A 16,697-nucleotide genomic window follows, 5' to 3' on the forward strand; every position below is an offset into this window, starting at 1 on the left:
GTCACATTTTGCTCAGCCAAAGTGCAGTTGCAAATGAAAGAAAATGCCATTACGTGTGGGGGTTTTTTCCACAGTAGAGAAACGCATTAATTAACAGTAAGCATCAGGCACAACAGCAAAACTATTTTAAGTATTGCTGAACAGAACTTAGGTGCAAATCCAGCATCCATTACTTATGTTAGTCAACAAAAGGAGAAAACTTCTACAGTAGATAAAACAGGAAAAACTACAATTTTCAACATAATTTTGTCATCTTTCTGGCAACTTAATAGGAAAGCGAACCTTTTTTTCCTAGAGGGCAAAAATTGGTTAACACAGCAACACAAACATCAATGGACATTAGGGCAGTCACCATACAAAACTCTTGCTAGTAATACGTGCACATAGACACAAATTCTTTGTGCACCCACCTTTTCATGAACTCTCACCCAGGGCAAGTAAATACCAAATAACAAAATTATACCAGAAAATCCAGGGCACTGTTCTACTTTCTCTTCTAGTTCCTTCCCCCACAGTAAGTTTTATTATGTCTTAATTAAGCACTAATGATACAGTACTAATATTTTATGTTTGCTCAATCCTCCACCCTTATATCAAACAGTACCAAGGCAGATATTAGAAATAATATCTTGCAAAAGGTTAACTAGGTCCCCTTTTAATGAAATTCATTTCTGCCTAGAAATTTTATTGTTCCCTCACTTGTGACCTCAGGGAGACGATGAAGTGAAACACATTAATTTCTCACTCTCCCACGCTGCAGGTTTATCAAAACCCAAGAAGATAGGAGCACGCAGACAGAATAAACAAACACCAGGTTCAAAAGGTAAAAACATTTTGTCAAGATAAAAATGAGGCAAGTATTCAAATTTAGTGAGATTATTTCTGAGACTGCTTCTCTGTGACATGGATGATCCCTTTTATGGTAATACAGTTTTACAGAGCTAATCTCGGATGATCTCTGTACTGGTACTCGTTCTTTCAAAGACCATTACAGTTAGAACAGAAAGATGCTGTACTTTACACTGGAAGGGGAACGCAGTGCATGGTATCCATATTGCATTTGATTGCTTTATTGTTTATGCTGTCTTTGTCTTATCTCTCTGAACACGCTGTTCCAGTGCTAATGAAAATTACCTGCACGCATCACCAAAAAAATATATAACCTTTGCTATTAAATTCTTTCACTGACCTTTATAGCAACAGACTAGTCATAGCATTGCTACTTTTGCTTCTAATTGTCTGTGCAGTAAAGTACCTCTGATTGAAGTCCAATGTAGCATGACACATATGCTTAAAATGTTGACCACGAGGAAATTTTAAGACAATGAGATGCTTCACAGCCCCGACCCAGAACCCGTTAAAGTTGAGAGAAAGTCTCTCAGTATGCATTCACACTGCCTGTGGCAGCAAACCAGAGATAAGACCTAGTAAAGTCCTGAGAAATGGCTCCATAAATACAGAACGGCAGGACACAGGTCAGCTATAGCTCAGCTGTGTGCTCTGACGTTGACAGCCAATGGAGGTCTACAAAACCCAGCTGCTCTTGCAGAATACACCTTTCCAGGTAGGACTGGAGACCAACCCCATCACCTGATCACCATGGAGCAAACCATGACCCATGGCAGCTGCTTGGCCAGGCACAGTAGTTAGCTGCCGGCTTGAAGGCAGGGCCATCTTGTGATCATCAGACTGAACGATCATCTCGACTTCATTTATCGGCAAAGGCTTGCAGCTAAATAGACTTGGGCTTTCAGTTTAAAGCTGCCATGTGAAGTTAGTGCCACAGTGACTTCTGTGAACTTTCTCATTCAGAGTTATATTGTTGATAACAGAAATATTTTCTGGAGACTGTGCTCTAGGGAGAGTAAACAGTTTTTGATGTTTCAAAACTTTGAAGACTTAAGATTTTACTTGGAGACTTAAAATTAGATATAGTTGTGTTTTATGGAGGGAGCCTTAAAAGCAGCTTCAGGAAGCACATTTACATTACAGAGATTTCACTTTCATTTTGAACCCCCAAATCAGAACCAGAGTTTTGCCTAGGCAGGAATACAACAGCATATATAGGAGGAACTAGAGAGAGACATGCAGATGGAACATACTTCTCCGAAGGAGGATAACTTTCTTGATGACTCTTATTTTCTCAAGACAGGGCTTTGCAATTAAACGGGAAACCCTTAAGTTGTCTCAGAACAACACAGAACAGAATTGTAAAAGTATACTACTATCAGTCTTTTTTTAAAAAAAAGGATTGCAAACATCATCAAGCGTAAGTCAAATCTCATTTCAGAATAAGCTGTTCTTTGCTCTCATCTCCACCTGTTCCCTTCTCCCCATATCAGGCACACAACAGAAAAATAAATCTGGGGCTGTGTAGATCATTTTGCATCAGGAAGTTGGAATTATAAAAAGCTATCAAAACAGAGTGGAGAGTCAGGCACTAAATATTTTTTTAAAAAAAAGTAAAAACTAATACATAGATATTTGAGAGAAATAAATCTGGGGGGCTATATTTGAAATAGAGAAAATGCAGATCTGAATGAAATTTGAGAGCCGCTTTAAACATTTTTCTTATATATAAACTTCATTCATCCTAAAAATAGTGAAATGTTGCTAACAGTGGAAACAGGGACAATATTATATTTGGAAAAAAAAGAGTCTCAGGGGAAGCAGAGAAAAACGGTTTTGAAGTAACCTTGCGTAACTGAGTCCATGGGAACTTTTAAAACAAAGGAGGGTAAACCTTCAACGGGGTCTTGAAATGATTGGGTTGTAAATTTGAGGCCTAAGGCGATGTGCCCATATTATTAGCACATGTAAAAAGAATTAGTGCATTCTGAAGAACAGAGAGGAATCCAGTAGTAGAAAGGAAAGAAGTTACAGAGAAAGGCATAAGGAAAAAAGGCAAACAGAAAGATTTCAGAGTGATAAAGTATTTATAGATGCTATTAGAATGTATAATTTAACTCTCTTCATCTTGAAATTAGGAGCCTGTAAGATCTTATGGTTTACATGGCTTCATGCTAAATGTAGTTTCACATACTTTTCCATATGCAGGATGTCTGCTTTCTAAAAATAGTAAGTGTCAGTATCTCCAAAATGGTAATTCCTTTTCCAGCTTTTGGAACAGTCCTTTCCAAATGCATGCATATGAATCCTTCTCTTTTAGATAGCAGATCTGAAATGCAATTCACTTTTTTTTTCCCCTTTCCTTTAATCTAGTCCTCTGAGAAATCTAAATTTAAAAAATGAAGAAATGGAGGCAATGATTGAAACACAGTATTTAGGGCACCGGTTTGTTTATATTCAGTTTGCCTATACTCAATAGATACTTTTTAAATAACACATTATTTATAGCAAGTGTGCCTCTCAAGGTCTGAATTTAACATTCTCATAGCAGAAGATTCAGTACTCATTAGAGAGATGCCTTTGATTGCCATCACCCAGCTACAACAAAGTCCTATTGAACATTCAGAATTCCCGCGGATATCAATTGTGTATTCAAAAGTAAAAGTCAAATTGTGGATGTCGAAAGTAAACTCTAAACTAAACAAGGACTTCTGTCTTCCCTATGTGGCTGTTCAGAGAGGGAGAACTAAGAGAAGGAGGTCTGTAGCTAAAAGCAAAATGATACTTCAACAGCATGTAGCAGAAATTCCAGCAGCCTGGTCAGGTGAATCACCAGGACAGATCTGCAAATGCAACTCTAAGTAGGCTTTCCTCTCCCCTTAATATTTTTCAGTCACTAAGTTCTTCAAAAAAAAAAAAAAAAAAAAAAACAACCAACCACACACAGAATAAAACAACCCCCCTCTTTTGCACAAATAGAAGGAGTGCATCCATTGGCGTGGCCATCACTATCTTACTATTCAGAGAAATCCAAAATTTTCATGTCTGCATTAAAAATAAATTTTTAAAAAATTAAATTAAAAAAAATAACTCAGACTTTTCTAAAAGCCTCTGAATTATCCCCCTCTTCAACATCATATTCCTGGCAGGCAGGCAGGCACCATTTTCAAGTTATAAAAATGAAAATAAATTTTTAGTGCCCATTAACGGGGGAAAAAACTGTCAATTACTGTCTTGCTAAACATTTAGCTGATCGCTCCAGTTTGCTGAGACAGAAGGGCATATAACATTGTGGCCTAGTGAGGAAGAAGTAATGAAGCCATTAAGTCATTCATTCACAAAGCAACAAATTAATTTTCCTTCTTCACGTGCACTTGGAGGTCTGGAAGGTTAGCCGTACCACCTAGGTGCCCGAGTACACAGGAACCGTCAGAGATCATATAGAAAAATGATATGCAAACAGGGTACCCAACTCAGGATGCAACTGCATGGAAGCAAAGAAAAGAGAAGGGTGGTAAAAGGTTTATGGAAGGAAAGACTACAGAAAAGGAGGACAAGGCAAGCTCCTGGAAATCCAAGGCAGCTCTGCCATTTGAACACGCTTCTCTGCGATGTTGTGGGCCACAAGCTGGGAACAGATACTGCAGCACAAGCACAAAGATACATGCGCTTCCTGCAATACCTATTTCTGACGGGTAATTAGGTCAAAGCTTCAAGCTTTGTTCCTGCATCTACTCCGCATATCATTGATCAGGGAAAAAAAATGCAGGTGATTCACTTCGACCTGTCTATATTGCAGGGATAAATAACATTGTTTCACTGTCCAATGCTGCACTAAATGTACCAGAAAATAGAGGAGGAAACAGGGAAACACCACATTCATTAGCCTGCAGGCATCACAACTGTTAAAAGGATGCTTGTAATCTCTTAGATCAACACACAGACATACACAAACACACAGTCATTTACTGTATTTTCACAGGCTTTAGCTTGTACTATATTCTCCTGGACTAGGCTTCAAATTTTTCATCATTTAGGTCTGAATAAATGGTTCTGAAACTTTTACTTATATGTGTTTGTGAGCTTTATGCACTTCCATACTTTTTGCTTTCCCAATGTAAAAAGGAGAAAGTTAGAAGAATTAGAAGTGTTTTGGAAACAACAAATCTACACAACCTAATAAAAAGGCATCCTGTAGCCTCACATTTAGCATTCGGTTACATTTACACTGATATGTAAGCATGAAAATCAAACCTTGACCAACAAAATACACATTGCACCAGACACAAAATATCCTTCACAGATTACTCATCTACTACGTGTTTGGTTTTAAAAACACACACAACGCAAAACAAGACAAGCAGGACTTAGAAATCCCTGCTGCCTCTCTGCATTACATCCCACAACACACAGGCTCTAGCAGTCCATTACCCATTGAAAGTGATGCAGGCAGCAGGACGGAGTACTTATGGAATTTCCCTACCTTGTCTCTCTTCAAACTGGGCTCACATTGACGAGAGGGAATTTTCCTGTTGTGTGAATCAATTCTGGAACCTGTCAGAAACCAAGGCCCAGCTGATACAAAACATCTGCAGACACTGCACAGGCAAGGGCAGAGTGGCATCGTATAGACAGACGCCATGCCAACAATTCAAGAGGTGGCAGCAACTTGCTTGAAGCCACCCAAATACATACTTTGCCGCTGTTCTACAGTTGGTGAGAACACGCCTTCATTTTCTACATGGTCCAAGTTATCTGGTACAGTATCAAGCGTCACAGCAAAAGAAGGGCCCCAATAAGACAGCGTACTATGGCAGGTACCACTGCTGGCTGTAACAGTGGGACTGAAAACAGTTTCAGGTTCTTCCAGATGTCCTCAGGATTGTCTCATCACACACCTCATTCGTACTGACAATCTGCAGCTAAACAGCATGATAAACAGCAGCACACATGTTCACAACCATCAGGATCACAGCTCAGTTTCAACAGCAAACTAGTTTGCCACGTAACTACAGCAATCGCTGACATCCAGTTTCCACATAATGATGGTGATTTGCTTCTGCCCTGGAACAGGCACCTTTATGTACTATGGCAGCAGGGGGCTGAAGAAACTACCTCTGACCAGTCTAGAAAAAAAAGCTTTCTTCTTCAAAGGCAAGTTCTGGAGTGACTGTTGGTCATCCCAGATCTGCAAGACAAAACAATTCCACCATGCTGCACTAGTTTTGCTGCACTAACAGCACCAGTCATGTGGAGGTAGGGCAGAAATTCATGCATCTGATTTATTTGCTTGCTCCATGAGCTACTGTTTGGAGTCCAGCCATGTCTACAGAATTCCCAAAAGATGATCCATGGACTATGTGCCTCTCCCACATCATTAGGTTACAGTTAGGATGATCTTCTCCAAACAATCTGCAGCCTACAAAAGCTGTAAATGCATAAACCAAAGCATCTGTCTATAGATCCATAAAGGAAAGAGATCCCACACTATATCACAGTCAATTCCTAACATGACACCAACCTGCCAAGTGCTGGGGAACATGCTTCCATCTATCTTAACTTTCAGCATAGGTATTAGAAATGACAACGTAGCCTTGATAGTCAGGTTATTGCAAAAGAAAAAAAAAAAAAAAAGGATGGAAAAAGGAAAGGGCAAGTGGGCAGCTTTCCTGCCTTAATCCAAAGACCATATGCTAGAAAGCATAAATAATCATTAGAACAAACACAAGGGAAAAAAAAAAACCACAAGCTTTTTTTTTTTGTGAAAACTAGCAGACAAAAAGACAAAGATTCGAAAACTCAAAATAATCTTTAAGAACTACCAATACATTCTGACCAAAAAAATTTGCCATTTTTCAAGTACTAGATAATGTATAACTATATATAAACAGCACAAGACAATTTTCCAGAGAAAGAAATAAATTACTACTGACAAATCAGTGTTAACACCACACCTCCTCAAAATTTTTGAAGAAAGATTGTTTATGTTATTGAAGCTTGATCAATCTGTAAATCCCGCCCCCCCCCCCCCCCCCCAAAAAAAAAAAAAAAAGAAGAAAAGAGAACATTTAGCAGACATACTCCAGAAACAGAGAACATGATAGGAAACCGTAGCAAGATGAAAACTGGACTTAGAATTAGACCCTTACTTTATTTCTTTTGGTTTTAAAGAGAGGATGAGTTTAAATGAGTCAGCATATTGAGGAATTAAACAAACTGGATCAAATTAAATTAGTCTTCGAATAAAACAACACAAAATAACTACCTGCACTAATCTCAAGTAGAGTCACAACAAGCATAAGAAAAAAAGCTTCAGTGGAAAGTTTGCCCAGGAATAAGTATTTTCTTTGGGGGGGAAGACATAATTGCACTTTTAAAATTTACTCAGATATATTTATTTATCATTTGTTTTACTTTAAACATAAATATACTTGGCACACAATTCAAAGGATATTTTATCTGACTGTTAATTTTAAAAATTCAAAGTGATATCCCAACATTTATGCCAGATTCTTTCTAAACTGGCCATTAAAAGTTGAAAGTCACCTCTAGAGGCTAGCTTTAGTCTCCATGACTGGCTTTTAGTCAAGTATATTACTTCATTTCTAGCTTTTTCTGAACATAAGCTATTTAGAAAGAAACATGGAACTCCACTATGCAGTTTTTAGACTAACGTTTTCCTGGATAGATCCATCTTTAAAAAACTCTGGAAGGTATAATTGCTACAGGGTGTTTTAAAATGAAAATCCTATTTGGAGAGAGAGAACGTTTTTTGTCCAGTAAATTAATTGAGTACCGGCATACTATCAAACCTAATAGCTAGCTGTTAGTGGCACACAAAGTAGCTTTACAAATACCTTAATCTTCTTTCCTCAGTTTCCCTGCTTTAGAAACTAAACACATCACTTACAGATCTGAAGAATATTTACACATTTTTAAAATTCACAGCACCATTTAAGAACCACCTATTCTTTTAAAAGTTTCGTTTGCTTTCTTAAAATGACCTTAGATTTGCAGTTTCCAACTCCACCAAAGCATTCATATTCTTCTGTGCATGAAAAGATCATTTTTATAGTTTATCATAATTATTATAATTACCTTTGTCACTTCCATAATAATAGAAGACCGTCTTACTAATAGCACACCAACGCTTCTGCCATTCAAATCCGAGAAAACTGTGGTCTGAAATTGATATAATTTGTGTTATAACACTTTATGTCATTATTGAACATAAATACGTTAATTCTTTTCAAGGGTGAGGGTAAGAGGGAGGAGGAGACAGGGAAGGTGCTAAGGAAAGGAAACAAAATCTGGGTATGAAGAAGAGAAATGTATGGCACTGAGAAGAAAATTAGAAATAAAAATTGGTGGTAAGAAAACAAATGGGAATTCGAAATCATATAAAGAGAGAAGTCATGTGTAACATTAAATACAAGGAAATAATGAACAACTTCCTAAATATTTCCTAGAGTTATTGCAGCATTAAGTGGGTATTAAAGTGACAATATAAGATTTATTGAATCAAGGTAAATATTGACTGAACCAAAGCTGAGATCAATATTTGCCCTCTTGAAGGAAAATAAATCTTGATGCTCACTGAAACATGAAGTCAACATATGGTACTTTTACATACGTTCCTAATGTTTTCTTCAAAAATATCTGAAAGTCTCTGAATTATGGCTGACAGCGGACTTTCACAGCATGATTTTTTTTAGTCAATAAAGAAACAGGATTTTCTTTTAATACTACAGGAGCAATTATATGCTGTGCTTCTTTTGCATAATAATGCTTAAACATTCCAGCTTCTATTCCATTCTATTTATCACTCCTGTATAAAGTTATTGGTGTGTGTAACATCAAATACTGATACACAGACTTCCCAGATATAAAATATACACTAATTTTCACAAAGATAGTTAGACTTACCTTTTCTGCGTTTTTCCAGGTATCCAGCCTTCAGAACAAACTGAAGATCTTGAGCAGCAACAGGAGGAAACTGATTCCCTGAAAGAAAAATAATTTTTTTAAAGCACTGCTTTTCAAGAAAAATACTATAGTAGCATTAATAAACTTACAAATGACACTCTCGATATGCAGGAGCTACTGGAAAAAATAATTCTAATAACTTCTATGCCAGATTATTTTAAGTACAAAAACCCTCTAACTATAAATGTCAGAGCTGTTGCTGCTGTCCTCAACACTTCAATAAGGGAAAATATAGCTGTGTAGCAGGCCCTGCAAGTCTCAGAAGGAAAAATATGCAACTAAAGAAGCTACGGCAACTTAGAAAACATTAGTTTGTGTTTTGAACATGGTCTGTAAAGCAAGTTGGATAGTGAAAGCAGTAAGTTTTCACATGCGCAAACAAAATCAAGTATTCAACACAATTAAATGAGAAACGTGGTTTTCAATACCAGCTTTGCACAAAAACATACAACAACATACAAGGTGAGGACCCTGTATTGCACCATCTACGAAAAAAGAAACCAGATGAAGAGGTGATAAAAGGTAATGCCTGCTGTTGAGAGACATTGCCTAATTTGCAATATGACACAAGAGTACTGCCTATAGGATCTATAAGGCGATACTGGGTAGACCAAAGATATTGCACAGAAGTCTACAAAATTCTTGATCTACAGATACTAATTTTAGATTTTGTAGAACGTGGCTGCATCTGCAAAATGGTGAGTATGTTCCACTGTATGTTTTTTCCTTCTTCTCAACTGCTAATCCATAACTAGAAGCATGAGACCAACCAGTCAACCCTGCCTCAACTTAAAACAGAAACCAAGATGTTAAAAACCGCATCTTACATCCTGCATCCTTCCCCTCCTAAAACTACAGAATTATGATTTAAATGGAACTCCTAGTATTTAGAACAGAAGTACGCTAAATATACCTAATAATTATCACATATATAAATGTCATACTGTTTACTGCAAGCAAAAAAGCAGAACAAAAGCCATTCCCGTGCTTCTGTTTTTTTAAGGGCATGTGAGCATCACAGTGAAGTTCCTACTACTTATTATCATCAAATATTCATAAGAGTCACTGTAGGCAGGTGGCAAGTTTACACAGCAGCAATTGTTCATCAAAATATATGTAATCTCATTAAGTTCTACCAGTAAAAACATACAAAAAAGGACTGATCTCAGCAGACAACCCCCGTGCTAAAAAACACTTAAAACTATGCAGGGTGGGTTAACGATCAATTGTCTGACCTTGAACCAAGAACACTGTCTCTGGAAGGCAATGCCAACTTCCTGGATTTTTAGGTTGTCCCTTAAAATAGAATTATTTTTTTTTTTAATCAGTGTCCACAAATAAGTTAGTTTATGGTGGTCTTATTTAAATACAGTTGTGAGAGGAAAAATACAAGAAAAAGACGTCAGAACTTGCAAAGAATGTTATTTTTTTAAAAACAAAAATACTTAAAATGAGAATGCATTCCTTAAATAATATAACTGGCTTTTTAGACAACAAAAGATTTTATTGGATGCCACAAGGTAGTAGATAAATTTTACATACATTGACATTTCCACTGATTTTTTTTATTACTATTATATTTAAATATTAGGAGTACACTAACTATTATTTCATCTTCTATAGAATTCTTACTACTGTATTAAAAATACAAGATTTATTGGCTCCATGTACATGAATTTTAAAATGCTGCAGCTGCCCCTCCTCGCTTGATAACATGCAACCATTGCACAACATTACATGAGAATTTAACACAAAGACACTCGCTGGCCGGTACACAGTAAGTTTAATAGTTACTTTAAAAGATGATCTAATGACAATGAGAGTTTTACAAATATACATAGTGTGCTGCTTTATATTGGTCATTGGGAGGCATCAGTGTGCAACACTTACAGCTTTACCTCATTCAGTAGGGCTCACTTTAGAACAGCGTATCCCCACAGATGTGGAAGACACAAAACATAATTAAATAAACAAAACCAGTTCACTCCTAAAATTTTTTAATTTAAGAACTTCAACCACTATTTGGATGTAACTTTATACGTTATTGTTTGTAGTTTGGGTTTTGATGAGGAAGCTTGGCAAGTGATTTAGTGAACAGTCAAATCAAATGGGACATATAGTCTCAGAAAAGCACATACTTGGGAGACTCCTTAATGTTCTTCTGCCTGTAGGTAGAAGCTCATCTGAACTGACTACTTCAAAGAGTCAAAATTCCACTCTCAGTTTTGCTACTTCTGCTGAGACAAGTCAGGATAAATTTGACGATGGCATTTTCTGAAACTACATTTATTTTGCATAGGGCACTGAAAGCTAGTGAGGAAAAAGGACCTGCATGAGAAAAGGCCATCTTCCACTGCTGTGGTGGCACTGCAGAAAGAAGTCATCCTCCAACCCTCAACCTGTAGAGAAGTCAGTTTCTTTTTCTGTTCCTCGAAACAACTGAGGCAGTAACTCCACGGAACAAGCAGCCCCACTGCTACTCACAATCTGTAAGTAGCTGGAGCAGAAAACAGACCACGTGCATATTATCATCCTTCTGCCAGAGAAGCCTGGGAACCACAAAATATGATGGAACTGTAGTGGAAGGGCAGGAGAAATGGACCCAATCGTAATATCCCAAGACACATACAGCTCTACATGAAAGAAAAAGCATAAATCTTGCTAAGTTCCTTCTTTCATTGCCCCATACCTCCAGAAGGAAGGGGAGGGAGAATAAGTAGTCCAAAAAGTATAAAAGAAAGAGAAAGAACCACCTCCTCACAGATTCTCATTAACCACAGGTGTTGTGCACATGTGGCAGGAAGAAGGCACAAACACAGATATACTCTTACCCCTGTACGGGAACGAAAACAAGGAGGGGAAGAAAGAAGAGAGAATAACATCTTCCTTCCAGCTACTGCCTACAGCCAGCATGGAAGACTCCTAAATTGTGTCACCTTTCGACCTTTCTTCCACTTTTTTATTGCTTTCCTCGCTTGTCCACATCTCAAACAGGATTTAGAGTGAACTGCGATCCCTAGACATGGGACCTCCCAACTGAAAGCTTGGGATTTGCACAACAGGTTGGGGTTTGCAGTTGCTTTCAATCAAAGTGTTGCTTCCCCATCCATTTGAAATAGATCAGGCTTGGCACAAATCTCCTTTAAAAAAAAAAAGTATCACTAAAGCAGCACTTTGTTACACTAAAGCAGTATTTGTTTACATTACACTACCAGCTGAGATCAGAGACTTATTAGTTGACTACCACATGGGACTTGGAATAAGACAGCTCTTTTTACAAAGAATCTATTTAACACAGAGAAAGACTGCCAAGAAAGATGGCACGACTATTTTTTTTAATAAAGAACTGCTATTTTTTTTAATAAAGAACTGTGAAGCAAATTAAACAACGTGCTTCAAATCACATGTTCCTTTACAGCTTAGCGCTCTGAATTCCCAAATATTATACTCCCATGCATGCCCCAGGATGTCTTCCGGACAAGGAAAATTTTTCCCTTCCCTCATAGATAAAGGTAAAAGCCTGAATTTCTGTTTCCTCTAATTTCACTGGAGAATGCCCCCTATAAGAAATGAAACGTAGAGATGCAAGGAGATTGCATCCTAGGAATGCAAGATAGCACCAACTGATATTAACTTTCTTGGGTGTCTCAGTGGTTGTTGCTCAGATGCTTATGGTCAAGCAGACTACCAGATCAGAGCAAAATTTCTCTCCCAGAAATCAGATCAGCAGACACCACCATGTCTTCCTACCTACCTCCTACCTCTGTATGGTCTGTTTCCAGATATGTCTCAAGGATTTAGAAATAAAGATGTTAAAAAGAACCACAGTCTTCCCTGTTTTCTCCTTTGGTACACTGTCATTTCTGAAGTCAATTTTAAATACCAAAGAGCAAAGTGGCCCTGTGAGTCAAGAAGTGCACCATGGCTTGCAGCTGTGCAAGTTTACAGGTAGCAAAAGGTACAATGATTGCTTCTCTGTACCCTTCCAGACCTAATTTCTGCTGTATCATTGCCCTGACAGTGGTTGGCAAGCACAGAGTTGAGGATACAAAAAGGGTCTCCTTTCCACTCCTGAGTTTCCACCTCACAAATAGTGTCTTGAACCTTATTCTTTTGATGTGAAACTCAGATCAATATTATCCAATATTTGGGGAGATTATTATCTTGCATCCCCAATATACAGTATAAAATGAGGGAGGTCCATCTGCTTAACGTTAAAGGTCTTCCTTCTTTCTTGACCACCCACTCACAGATGAATCTCCCAGAATAATTTCTCATCTTATCCTGGTGGGAATTACTTCAATGTACTCCAAACTAAAATCTGCAAGCTACGCTCCACATGCATATTCCCAGACTGATGTGTACAAAGGCCATGAAAGACCAGATCAAAATATTTATGAGGCCTAAACCTTCAAGTTTTAGAGAAAAGTAAATTACACATATCATGCACCAGACTCTTCCTCTTGGTTCTAGGCATTCTTGTGCCAAGTGAGCAGCTGGCAGTTATTATAATGCTATTGCTGCCAGGCTAAAAATTCCTCCAGTGAAAAGAAAGTGAAATGCTCTCACTCAAGCATAAAGCCAGCTTTTCTACCAGTCATGCTTTGCCTTCAGAAAAACATGAATGTTATTAATGTAGGTGTATTAATGTACAGGTTCCACTGCACGAGTCCCACAAATGCAATGCATCTTGTGACTTCAGAAAGACCTCAGACTGCAGCTTATGGCACGCCTACAATTTTTGCAAGTTGGTAATCAGACAGTCAAAAGCCTGAATGATGCAATTTTGCACCCTACTGCAACAGTGTATTTGTCCCATTACTTAAAACCAGTTTCATTAGTGTCAATTCACATGACAAAGCATGAAATTCAATCATTATGCATGGCGTTTTGATTTTTGGAGGACCCAAAGGTGTTAAAATTTCATTCTGTATACAAAATAAATAAAACAAAAACAGGTTGTCTTATTCTCCACTGTATACCAATACGAATATTTTTTATTTCTTCAATGTGGGCTAAGGGATACATAAAGCAAGAAATAATTAGAGGTCAATGCATTCTAAAGAGGTGCTTAGTATGCTTATGGGAAGTTAAACAGGCAAAGTGGAGATAAGTGTAATTCAGTAACAGCTAAGTGGTTGATTACAGCTTGCTTTCCTAGTAGAGGACCATAGGTTTAACTATTATGATGGTAAAGACTTCTTGCTCAAATAAGAATAATTTGCTGGTTTTCAGTCCTTGTAAAAGGAAACTGCCAGGACAAAATACATTCATTTGATTATATGGAGAAAACAGTGACTGCTATTTCTTTATCTAACTAAAAAAAAAAAATTATAACCACTATTATTGAAAATTATTTTTCTAGCTTCCTTTTTACTGCACTGAAGACCCATTTATGCAAAAGGAGAAACTGAAATTCATTCCTGTTTGAATTATTGTTAGTAAAAACTTTGACATCAGCTAGAAAACAGAGAGGAAAAACACTGGCAATATGAAAGCGTATCTTGTAACCTAGGATGAAACTGGATGTTTCTCTAAAAACCGAAGAGTTGCTACTCTAAGGATTGAAATAATACCCTTTACAATGCAGAGAACGGGAAGGGGGGGTTGTCCTCAAGCTCAGGACTTTTATATTTCTCAGGCTGCAATTCTAAATTGGCAAAGGTTTTCTGAAAATATTTGTGTTAAAGTTAAGCAAAGGAGTAGTAATGTTTCTAGCAACACGAAAAGTATTTTCAACTTCTTTTCTTCCCTCCCACCCCTCTTCTCACACACTTCTTCCAAAATTCTTCATATCTCTCCATTCCATTTTGATCTAGAAATACAGCATTTACCCATTTTTAGTAGCTACTACAGAGGGATTCAATTATCTTTGAATCTGTACATAGCAATACACTGGGGCCACATCTGTTGCACAAGCACTGTGAATCTAGGCTAAAGAGGAGGTGGTTTACTTTCATATGCATACCTTCTCCCTACTTTTTTTTTTTTTTATTAAAGAGAAGATTAACGTATACTGAATTTTAAAAAATCCCATTTCCTAGAGCCGTCTGATTAAGGAAAAGTTATCAGTGGGAAGATCACATAAAATCTCATTAGCTTCATTAACAGTCTTGAACACGTTCACAAAGACTACTCCAGTACTTTTCAAATGTAGCAGCCTACTAGCTCTGAATTAGTTTAACATGCAAGAATCAAAAGATAAATGTTCAAGAAAACACATTTCATTCAGAGGAATAAATATAATGAAAGTGTGTAGCTTTTGAAACCTTTCTTTAAGAAAAGTTAGCATTTTGGTCTTCAAAGTGCTTGTTCCAAAGACTGCTGAGTCTATGAAGTTTTACTCTGGAGCCATCCCCAGCATTCACCATTGTGTTCTCCAATAGTTTACAATAATTTTCAGAGAGTAACTTGCCTTGATATATTCCTCCAAGAAGACCCAGCAGTGTATTTTATTAAAGAATACTTAAAGCAGTGTCATCTGTTTCTAGTTTTAATTCTTTCTAATTTGGGATATGAAGTTTGGGTTACAAACACTAATACCACACCCTCAGAGGCCTAAATGCTGAGTATTTCTTCTTGACTCCTCCCTTGGAAGGAGAGCGGTATGAGCATTTCTCCTCCCTTCCTTCCTGTAAGCTCAGGAGAAGGCAGCAGGCCAAGCAGCCTAAAAACCACTGCAACATATTCTTTACAGAAATATTTAGCTCTTTTAAGCAGTTAACATGCTTGAAATCTGTCTCTTTTTGTCATTTTCATTTAGCCTCTAATTAAATAACTATGTATTTAGATATTTTAAATTTTTAAAATCTTACATCTACGGCTTCCCAAGCCTCATCTGTTTTCTAAGCAAAGTTTCTTTAGTAGTTGTAACATATTGCATTTGAGAAAGACCTTTTTTTTTTTTTTTTTTTTTAATAAATTACAGGAGTCAGCCAGTCAGACTCCACTCACCAGGATCCACAGCCTAATGGAATTATCCTGGATCACGCACTCCACATCCAAACTTAACTTTGAATTTATAAACCAATATTGTCCTGGACTTAGGCATCCTTTGCTGGCTTTCAAATTGGTTCTAAAATGCCCACTGTTACATTTTGCATAGCACCTTAATGTAAGGAGGAATTCATGGCTTTCACCCCGCAATCCAGATTTTACTTTCACATAGGCAATTATTAAAATTTCACAAGTGATGCCCACAGCACATCAGAAAAATAAAAAAAAAAAAAGTAATGTTTTCTGCTGTGAGCAAGCATTATCCCCCAGGGTTACAAAAGGGGCCACTGCAATCACAGGAGCAGCCTTCCCATTTCTCCCGTTCCTCAAAGATTCTGAGGCAAGAAGACAGAAAGAAGATACAGCAGTAACGAAAAGCTCTCTTGTACAAGTTCTACTGCTCACCCCACTGTAATACAAGGCATAGAAATGTAAAAGTTTTGCTTAAATCCCTCCAAGGATCATTAAAGTTTAATCAATCATTCCAGTGCAAGACAGAAAGGTTTCAATCACCCAGAGGCCCACACCACAGCCAACAGAAAAGTGTATCCGTTGTAGAGATTGACAATACAAATTTTGCCTATGCAACAAGAAGCTCAGCTTCCTGCTGTGTTATGAGAAATAAAATATGCAGGAAAACACAGAGATAAAAACAATGCCTCTGCATTGCAGATAGAAGCAAGTCAAAATAGACCATCATGGATCAATTAAGAGGTACTGGAAATTCTCATGAAATGACGTAGGCAAGCTGAAATTTCCCAGCATCATTTCACAGACAAGCACACGCATCCAATTTTGATTAGAAGCCCTAAGTAAAGATTCAGAATATCTACACGATAGCTGAACCACAGAAGGTGCTGTTAGCT

The 16,697-nt window shown here is 37.4% G+C and overlaps 1 protein-coding gene across 1 annotated transcript in view; it reads right to left on the bottom strand.

Moving 5' to 3' along the window:
* Positions 1-16,697, bottom strand: part of SKAP2 (src kinase associated phosphoprotein 2) — a 121,141-nt gene that overhangs the window by 41,039 nt on the left and 63,405 nt on the right. The window contains exons 5-6 of the mRNA XM_074574899.1: positions 8,776-8,853; positions 7,948-8,031 (exon numbers count right to left, since the gene is read on the bottom strand). Of these exons, the coding sequence (XP_074431000.1) occupies positions 7,948-8,031; positions 8,776-8,853 (162 nt within the window). The remainder of the gene's footprint in view (positions 1-7,947; positions 8,032-8,775; positions 8,854-16,697) is intronic.

The sequence above is a fragment of the Larus michahellis genome, chromosome 2 (genome assembly GCF_964199755.1).
Source record: "Larus michahellis chromosome 2, bLarMic1.1, whole genome shotgun sequence".
Lineage (NCBI taxonomy): Eukaryota > Metazoa > Chordata > Aves > Charadriiformes > Laridae > Larus > Larus michahellis.